This window comes from Lolium rigidum, chromosome 4 (assembly GCF_022539505.1).
Source record: "Lolium rigidum isolate FL_2022 chromosome 4, APGP_CSIRO_Lrig_0.1, whole genome shotgun sequence".
NCBI classification, from domain to species: Eukaryota; Viridiplantae; Streptophyta; class Magnoliopsida; order Poales; family Poaceae; genus Lolium; species Lolium rigidum.
Genome location: NC_061511.1, coordinates 251849475 through 251859902, shown reverse-complemented (window position 1 = coordinate 251859902; position 10428 = coordinate 251849475). Strand labels below are relative to the sequence as shown.

The window sequence follows — 10428 nt, the reverse complement described above, 5'->3', positions numbered from 1 at the left end:
CGTCGCCCACGCGGCCCGCACGCTGCCTGCTACGCGGCCCAGCACGCGTCGCCCACGCGGCCCGCACGCGGCCCAAAAAAAAACGGCCCGAGGCCTGTCAACGGCCAGCACCGCCAGCCCCTCGCGAGGAGCGACGCCAGCCGTCCGATCTGATCGGACGGCCACGCGCGCGTTTCGCCACAGATAAAACCGGCCGAAATGCCTGAAACCCTAACCCTAGTCCATTCCCCCCGTGGGAAACCCTCTGTCTCTGCCCCCTCCGGCGGCGGCGCGGTGACTGCGGCTCCCGCTCGCACGCTCGGCCCGGCGGCTCGCCGGTGAAGACGGGGCGCTCCCCGCGAGTCTCCCCCGCGATTTTTCTTTAGCTCTCTGTGGCGGCGGCGGCGGCGAGGCTTCTCCTCCCGCCCGCGCGCGCAGCCCGGCAGCTCGCCGGCGACGGCGTGCCCGCCTCTTTTATTTTACCTTTCTCTCCAGCACCACCTTGCCGGCGCGATGCGCGCGCTCACTGGCGGCTGGGAGGCAGCTGCTAGCGCCCGTGCGCAGCAGGTGGCCGGGGCATGCCCCTGCCCTTTCTTTTCTTTTCACCACCACCTGAACCCGGCGGAGGCAGTCCACGGCGGGAAACGAGCGGCGAGCCCCCCCTGTCCCCTTTGCCGGCGAGTGCTTCCACCCTGTGTGGTGGGCGCACCACCGTCAAACGGCGCAGAGGAGGTGCCAAAACAGACCCAGTTGCTGTTCCTTGCCCCGGTGAAGGGGTGCTGTTCCTTTGCCGTCGAGCCCGAGGGCCGACCGGCGAGGGTTTCTTTTCCTTTGCCCTCTTTTCATTTTAGGGTTTGAGTCACTGTGTACATGCGGGATGAATATGCCTTTCTGGGTTTCGTGTTTACTGTTGCGGGATAGACTAGGGTTTGATTTATCTTTCTTTTCTTTTCCTTTCCCGAACACGAGATCTACAATCCTAACACTGCTCTGATACCAATGTTAAATAGATAGGATCATCTAGGTGTAGATCTAATGACGGGTACTGACTATCTCTGTAAATAATGTACGGTACTGTGAAACATTTACCTCTCCCTTCGAGGAGGATCCCGCCGACGTTGATGGCGACGGCTGGTGGCGTGGGTGAGGTAGCGGCGGCGGTGATGGAGCATCCCGTCGGCGCTGTGCTGAACCCAGATCGGTGGGTGTGTTGGTGGGGCGAGTGGCACTCCGGTCAACCTCGTCCTCTGTGCCACCGCCCCCACCACTGTATATATAGCACAGGCGACAGGGGCCCACCAACCAGATGCGGTTGGGCGCCCCCGATCAGGGCGCGGACGAGGTCAAGGGTCCGAGTTCGAGCCGTTGGGCTCGGACGTGAGGAGATCATCCTAACAAAGGGTACTAACAAAGCTTGAGCAAGAGGGAGGTTGAACCGTTGCTTCTTGTCCTGTTCATGAAGCAGTTGAAATTTAGACAGATAGCAAACCACATGGTATTCAGTGAGAAGCTATGTTTGTTCATCGAACCCTCTCGAGACCAGCTATATCATGCTGGGGGACGCCTCTCCGACCATTCATATATCTTGGCCATGGAATTGGGGTTCGAATAATTCGAAATGCAAATTGTACATCTTATTGAGCATTTAGACAATGTTTATTATCCTTATGAAATACTACACCTTGCAACAACTTGTACAGAAGTAATAAATAAAAAAGAAATAAGATTACACATAAAAAATCACTGACTATATGTTTTCTTGATGATATGATCAGTTGACAGGAACAGTAGAATATTCAGGTTTACATTCAAGAACTATTTACATTATACTGCTGAATGATTGTAAAAAAGTTCAGGCCGGTCAGACAGTTAGTATACATAGTGTCTCAGCCTTTTCTTCCACCAAGACAATAAAATTCTCCTGAAACCTTCAGAGTTGGTACATACATCTAGCAAACATTACTTCAGTCAAGTTTCTACAACAGTGGATAACTCTTTAAAAAAAGAAATGCATAAGCAATCTGCTAAGAATGGCGCGGCTTTCCATATATATATATATTACCAAATGACCTTGTCGGTTAGCACTTAGCACAGACATCATCTTTCAATCCCCGAACATGCAGCCAATGACATGTGAAGCTGCGCTATTAAGCAATCAGCTACTGCATTGCTTGTTATCTTTCAAGAAGGATATTAAGGTGCGTTCTTGACATCATACACATATTGACTCAGGCTAGCCATAGTGCTAGTATCATAGCTAGTATCATGCACATTGGTCCCACAAAAATACTGATGTGGCAACTAATTAAGGAGGAGAGAGGAGATTAGAGTAACATAGATAGATACTGTATCATAGCGCATGTCACGAGAAAAGTTAATGCCAAACAAATCTTGTGCACAAATTTGCATTAAGATTCTAAAAAACAATAAATATAGCATGACTATGATACTACTTCATGATACTAACCATTATAGAGATAGTATCATACACAAGTATCATATGCATGATACTACTACATGATACTTACCACTATGGCCAGCCTCAGACAAAAATACAAACACTTGGCGTGCAGCAATAGAAATGTGCTCCCAGAAACAACAATCAATGCCTATTGTAGGCAAAACAAAATACGCAATCATCAAAAGCGAAAAGAGACTCACTGGTTGTAGGCTGTAGCAGTGCGGCAGTGCCGATCAGTTAACCCGTGCAAGGAAGCCAAGCACCAAGGCTGCCTAGCTCCAGCGGAAAGGGGGCGGCAAACTCACACAAGATCGACCCTTCAGCCAGGCGGGCGTTAATGACTCGGAGTCGGGGATAGGGCCAAGCTCCAAGACCAGCTAGCTCTAGCGGGGAGGGGGCAACAGATTCGCACCAGATTTTTTTTTTTTGAAAAAAAAGGTAAAAGCTTTGCCTTATCTATTCATTAAGAAGAAAGTGTCCAGTTTTTTTAGAAGAAACCGGGCAAAAACCGATACAAGTAGAGCCAAGCCCACCCAACAACAACACAACAGTGCCACGTCCACCCTCGTCGACGAAACATCGGAAACCGCAAAAGGACACCAACCACACAAACACAACCAACGGTCACCCGCTCCACCAAACTACCTGATCTCCCACCGCTATCGAAGAGAAGAAGCCGTGTCTACTATGGGAGGAGCAGACCCGGGACGCTCCCACAAAGGTGAAGAATCATGCATCCATAAGACCATGCGCCAGAAGCGGTGCCCGACACCGACGACCAACGTTGAGAGTCACCTCGTCGCCCACACGACACAAGGTCGAACACCCTCAAAGTTGACAGACACTCGGGGCCGCCATCCCGACATTCCGCTGCTCCGCCACGCCCTGCGCGGGCAACCAAGACAACCACCTTCCGGGGCCGCCGCCCCGACTTACCGCCGCTCGCTCTCGAGCTGCGATGCCGTACGAACTAACAACCCGTAGCCCAAGCTACCCGGGCAGTCAGCCGCAGACCACGGCCATCACACATTCGCACCAGATTTGACCCAGCAGCAATGGGCGTTTTCCTCAGGGTTCAACGCGGTGATGGGGGGACGCAAGTGACTAATATATACAGCTGTGAGAGAACACTGTGACCCGTCGAGTATAATCGCGAAGCGTCCTAGCGGAATCTAATCTCGGTCGCGCGCATCCAGTGGACCCTGCGCGCGAGAACACTGTAGCGAATCCCACATACATGGACCGTCAGATCACCACCAATCGACGGCTGGAATGTGTTTTATAGTAAGAGATTGTGTCGATTCAAAATTTCAAAAAGAGCTCCATTATAGAGTAGTATAGATAAAAGTAGATCGTAGCCTCGTTTTCCCAACTGAAACTGTAGCGTAATTTGAGTACTTAATCTGTTCTCAAGCTAGTCCTTCGATCATAATCTTCATGCCCGGCCACATGTTCATGGCAGCACTGAGCACACCATTCGTATGTCATTTGATGCGTGTGATGGATTGCTGCTATGACTACGAGCAGGACTATATGACTCATAATACGAGTAACTCCTCGACAAATGTCAGTAATTTGGGTTGGTGTGGAGTGTGGACCATAAGTATCTATCCAAACCAATCTTCCAAGAGAGTCTATCCGAATTCGTAAAAAGCTCAACCAGTAGGGATGATATCTGATTGTACACTGCCACTGTCTCGTAGTAATAAGCTAGTAGTCATGTTCAGAAAAGTTTACAGAACAATCTAGTGTGTTTGGTCATGCTTTAGATGGTTATGCTTGAAGTTTCGCCCAAAAAAGATCACTTGCCCCACTGAATTGCCAGAAAGGACCCGTGAACGGAATTACCAAAAAATACCACCCTATACGTGGCGGCAGGACCCCATGCGACATGTGGCGACATGCCGCCGTGTGCCGTGGCGGCAGGACCTGCCGCCGGCATGGGTGGCGGCATGTTACACCGGCGCGACGCCGTCAGCCGGCCAACGCGGGAAACGACACGGTGGTGGGACATGCCGCCACACCGTGTGGCGGCGCACCTCGCGTGGCCGGCGCGGGAAACGACGCGGTGGTGGGTCATGCCGCCACACCGTGTGGAGGTAGGCTGACGTGGCGGAGCACCTCGCGAGGCCGGCGTGGGAAACGGCGTGGTGGTGGGCCATGCCGCCACACCATGTGGAGGCGAGTAAATTACAAGGAGTTACCACAATTAGGACGAATTCGACGAGTCAGTACCCGTTTTGTTAATTTTTTCAAGTCAGTACCATCTCTGAGGCACGCAACAATAAATAGAGCAAAACTTTAGTAGACAGCATCTTAACCTTCGTGACCCCACTGTTAGTGATGACGTGGCTTAACGGTTGTCCCCGCCGTCCACTTCTATTAACGTAGAGGCTGATATGGAGATGGGCCCCACATGTCACTCCCATTTTTCTTATTCTCTTTTTCTTCTCATTCCTCCCCCACCTACCCCTGGCGACCACCTCTCCTCCCGGCTCCGGCGTCCCTCTCCCTCCGGCTGAGCGCCGCTCGCCTGCGTCACGCCACTCGCATTCCCGCGCGTCCCAGCTCCTCCCTTGCTGCACTCTGCTCGCGCCGGAGACGCCCCCGGCCGCGCCCGTCCTGGTGCGCTTCGCACGCGCCGGCGACGCCCACGACCGCCCTGCTACGCTCTGCGCGTGGCGGCGACGCCTTCGGCCGCGACCGTCCTGCTGCGCTCTGCGCGTGGCGGAGACGCCCCCGGCCGCGCCCGTCCTGGTGCGCTCTGCGCGTGGCGGCGACGCCCCCGGCCGCGCCCGTCCTGGACTCCTGGTGTAGACTTCACGCGCTCGCACGGCAGCGAAGAATGTTGCGGTGGTTACTTCGTTTGGGATCCGAGCACGGCGAACACACGCACGGCGGACGGGCGCGCCATCCACTACTGGAACCGGGACCGTGCAGAGCAGCACATGCACGCAGGCCATCCACCACTGGATCTGCACACGTCCGGCGTGCTATTCCTCTACGTGATCCAAAAAAAAAAAGATGGTTGGGTGGGCTCCATGTCCACCAGATGGCCTAAACGGCAGTGTGACGACCGTTGGCCACGTCATCACTATAGTAGGATCGCTTCGGCTAAACCACTCTTAGTCGAAAAATTTGCGCTATTTGTTGCTCCCTGCCTTTGAAGTGGTAGCGACTTGAAAAAATTAACAAAATTGATACTGATCTGTCGAATTCGTCTTAATTGTGGTAGTTCCTTGTAATTTACTCTGTGGAGGCACGCTGCCTTTCTGGCGCAATTCAGTGGGGCAAATGGTTCTTTTTGGCAAAACTTCGTTATGATTTAGATTTCTGGTTAAGTTTTTTGTAAAGACTGGAAGTTTGTTTTGAGCTTTAGATCAACTCTAGCAAATTCCTCATAAGTGCACAAAACTGGATAGTTTGCCGTCCCATGCAGATATCAATAAATTGCGGGCACTTAAATTCTTATCGAGGTTAATATTGGCCCATTTACATGCTATATACCTGGGTAAGAGAGTCAAATCCAGGCCAACATTTCCATTTCACCCACCTCGCGCCGCCTCCTCCGTCGCCCAAATCCGTCGCCCTTCCCCGCCTCCAGCTAGCGATTTCGTCTCGCCTCCCACCAGATCTACGCAATGTAGCCGGTCTCAGCCTGTGGGGAGCCATCAGCACCGCCTAGAGGCCACGAGGCCTCTAGAGCCACCGAGTCACACGACATGCTCTCCGCCACAGAGTAGCGCAGACGAGCACATCTCCTTTTTTTCCCTTCGAAATATATGGTATGAATTTGCGGTATCTGCTCCGCATCATTCCGCGTACTAGATAACACATATTTAGCATGCCGATCCGAGATATCTGGATTCAAATTATCGGGAACTGTTACTCCCTATGTTCACAAATACCCTGCGTTTTGGGTTTAGTAAAAAATCAAAGTTTATAACGTTTAAATAAATATTTAGAAAAATATCAATATTTACAATATAAAATTATCATGTTAGAGTTTTCATAAATAATAATTTCGTATTATATGCATTTGGCTTTATGGATGTTGAATTTTCTTCTACATATTTAGTCAAACTTTACAAAGTTTTGACTTTAAAATGCAGTGCAAATAAAAACGGAAGGACTACGTGAGATGATGTGACAAAAATCTAATTTCAATTCGAAATTTTGGACCCTTTTGTCCAAATGAAATCGACCGTGTGGCCCCTTTTGTCCATTTTCCCCCGCAAAAAGCTTGTAGGTCTCGCCTCAGGAACGAAATATCGGAGCCACCCCGCCAATGTAGCGCTCCTAGTCCCCGTAACCAAATTTTCGGACGCCTGCCCGCCAGTCTACCGCGCCGAGTCTCCGAAACCGAAATTTTGGGAGCCACCCCGCCAATCTACCTTGCCCAGACCCTGCCACGTCACCGATCCGCGGCATCCTCCCACGGATCGCCATCTCAGCAATCCATTCTCCTCGCATCGAACGGCAGCCACCGCACTCCTCCCACCTCTGGTCCCCTTATAACCCCGTCCTCCCCAGCCGCAAACCACCAACCACCAGACCACGAATCCCCACTTCCCCTCACACCTCGAATCAAGAGCAGCAGATCGTCAGCCATGTCGGGCCGCGGCAAGGGAGGAAAGGGGCTGGGCAAGGGCGGCGCCAAGCGCCACCGGAAGGTGCTGCGCGACAACATCCAGGGCATCACCAAGCCGGCCATCCGCCGCCTCGCCCGCCGCGGCGGCGTCAAGCGCATCTCCGGGCTCATCTACGAGGAGACCCGCGGCGTGCTCAAGATCTTCCTCGAGAACGTCATCCGCGACGCCGTCACCTACACCGAGCACGCGCGCCGCAAGACCGTCACCGCCATGGACGTCGTCTACGCGCTCAAGCGCCAGGGCCGCACCCTCTACGGATTCGGAGGATAGAGGACTCTCCTCTTCGTCCACGCCGGACCAGGCGCCTCCTCGCCGTCAACAACCTGTTGGCTTTCTCAGTGTTCTGTTCTGTTCAGTAGCTGTAGTTGGAACGATGTTACTAGTTCGCTATCTGTCCTTCGCAAAATCTCTTTAGCTAGCTTGTAATGCCTCTGTATGCGCCTGGATCTGAAATCGAATATATTATCTTCCGCTGAAATGGTCTGCGTGCACCGATGGTCAATTTGCATTATATAATCTGAACTTGGAAGCTGAATCTGAAAGCAAATGCTGTCTATCCTCCGAAGTCCGAACCAAAACAGCGACCCGAATAATGGTTTTGTCTTGCGGTCAAAAAACCTTAAATGGAATGAAATCCGACTTCTCTAGTTTGCTCTTTTCTGAGTAGATTGAACTGTAACTTCGAATCCGTGGAGAAAAGTTGTTCGTATCTGAATTTCGAATTCGCGTTTATTGACGAGAGCTGTTTGTTCTGGTTGGCAAAATTGTGTGGGATTGAGGTGGCTATGTGCCTGCATCACAGATGTAGTTAAATTGTCTGCTATTCAGTTTGGCAAGAATCTTCATTTCATAGATCAAGTTTTGAAGTAGCCATCCTTGACCTGAAGTTCTTGAGCAACAAGTTTGCAATAAACAAGTGTTAGCTAATCAGATCTTAATTTTTAGCTTTGTACCTTCCATTGGTTCAATGTGATTTTGCTTCAGATTTGAGTGGATGGTGGATTAGTTTATCTTGATATTTTGTTATAATTTGTTCCATTGACACCAGAAATTTCAGAATATTTTGTTCTAATTTGTTAACCCGTTTAGCTCCTTTTGAAACTTAACATCCAATTAGTTCTATTAATTGATGACATAATACTACTACTGGGCACGTTGTGCATAAAGTTTACTGTATACACAAATCCTCCTGCTGTACCTTATTTCTGAACCGTGCTTCAGAGTTGTATTTAGCATATGTTGCTCTTCTGAAATCTGAACCATGATACTTTGTATGCGTTCAAGTTCCATATACCCAAACTGACTCATTTTCCTCTGCAAAAGAAAGAAGTATATGCTGAAGTATCATGGTTCAGATTTCAATGTTCAGATGTTAGAGAAATCCCAAATTAAACATGTGAACATCCTGGAATAATCTTAGAGAAATCAGAAATTTTGCAATGTTCAGATGTTTAATTCTAATAAAATTTGAGTGACAAAATTCTGAAATGGCTTAGATAAATCCGAAATTTTGCAATGTCTCTAAATTTTAGTCAAACTAAAATCCAAAGCCCTGCACTAAGTATGTAACTCTCTTAACTGTGACGGATTGAAGCCACCCGTCACTGGTTTGCTTTAGGGGCCATTTGAGCGGACTAGTGAGTAAGGGCATCCCCACCGGGAGTCCACATTGGCTCCCCAAACGGGTTTTGTGGGCTCTGGCCCAAAAATGTTCTGCACCGGTGCTCCCCCAAACCGTGCCGGCGCAAGCCCGGCCCGAAACTTGATCTGACACTCCCTTGTCGGCTCTGTCTCGAGGGGTCGAATAGGGAGCGCCGACAACACGCGGGCCCATCGTGGCAGCAGCTGAGGGGAAGATATACCCCTCCCACCCCCAAAACTCCCCCCAAATCGTGCCGGCGCAAGCCCGGCCCGAAACTTGATCCGACACTCCCTTGTCGGCTCTGTCTCGAGGGGTCGAATAGGGAGCGCCGACAACATACGGGCCCATCGTGGCAGCAACAGAGGGGAAGATATACCCCTCCCACCCCCAAAACTCCCCCCAAATCCACTCCGCCACTAGAGACATTCCCGCCCCTCTTTCTCTCTCTCTCTCTCTCTCTCTCTCTCTCTCTCTCTCTCTCTCTCTCTCTCTCTCTCTCTCTCTCTCTCTCTCTCTCTCGTCTCTCTCGTCTCTCGTCTCTCTCTCTCTCTCTCTCTCTCTCTCTCTCTCTCTCTCTCTCTCTCTCTCTCTCTCTCTCTCTCTCTTGTGCACGTGAATCCCGCTGTCGCCGGCCGATGCCGCAGCTCGGTAGGCCATGCCACAATGTTGGTAGAGCTTCGAACACCGGCGCCGGAACTTCAGCTGTCATCGACGACCCGCTAGCCTACTATAGTGGATTTCTATCCCCTCTCCCCATTTTAATATGAGCTAGACTTTGATGGCGTTTTAGTAGCCGACTGGTGGCTGGTGAGTGTGAACTTGAGACTTGGATTCGAATGCGGGCGCCTTCGTGGCCTACTTTGAACTATGGTTGGGATTTCTATTTTTTTGAGACTTTTGATCGTTGGGGGGTCAACTTTGGGGCCTCCGGTGGGGGTGGGGGACCTGACCCCTAAACCGTGGCAGGTTTTCCGGTGCTCCTTAAAGCATATATCCACCGATGTTGCCGACCTCCATTTGGGAGGCCTTGGTGGGGATGCTCTAATCACTCGATAGAAGACGACAAGTTGCATTAGCTATCATGTGTGTGTGCAAATAAATACTACCTCCATCCTAAAGCTTAAGAGCATCTCCAGTCGCATCCCCCAAACGACGTCCGGCAAAAGCGCCGGATTAGTCATTTGGGGACGTCCGGACCGAATTCTCGTTTGGGGGGCACCCGTTACTAGCCGCGTCCCCCAAACGTAACCTCCAAACGAAAAGCAAGTGTCGAGGGTGCTCCTCGTCAATGCCCTCCGATAGGGGCTTAGGGTTGATGGAATCCTGCAAGCTGACACGAGACATCGGTACACAGACAAGCGGGGAGAGCGATTTACCCAGGTTCGGGGCCCTCGATGAGGTAAAACCCTTACGTCCTGCTGTCTGTTCTTTGATGATGATGAAAACAGGTTACAATGGGGTGCCGAATAATTCGGCTGTGATCTCGTCGAGATGCTAGTTGCTAGGGTAACCTAGTTCTAAGCTTCTATTGGCTATTGCTGCTAAGATTGATTGTGTCTCTCGGCAGGCCCTCTCCTGACCTTTATATAGGAGGCCAGGTCTCAAGGGTCCTAACCGAGGACGACTAGGTTTACAGTAGATTAGATCCAATCTTTCCTTGTTTGTCCGTTTCCCGATCTTGTCCGCCAAGGAAT

General features: G+C 51.0%; 1 protein-coding gene across 1 annotated transcript; it reads left to right on the top strand.

The window, feature by feature from the left end:
- The first annotated feature begins 7035 nt into the window (after nt 1-7035).
- LOC124707513 (histone H4) lies at nt 7036-7362 on the top strand. The gene has a single exon (XM_047239172.1). The coding sequence runs from the start codon at nt 7051-7053 to the stop codon at nt 7360-7362; it is 312 nt and encodes a 103-aa protein (XP_047095128.1). The 5' UTR covers nt 7036-7050.
- Nucleotides 7363-10428: the final 3066 nt, after the last annotated feature.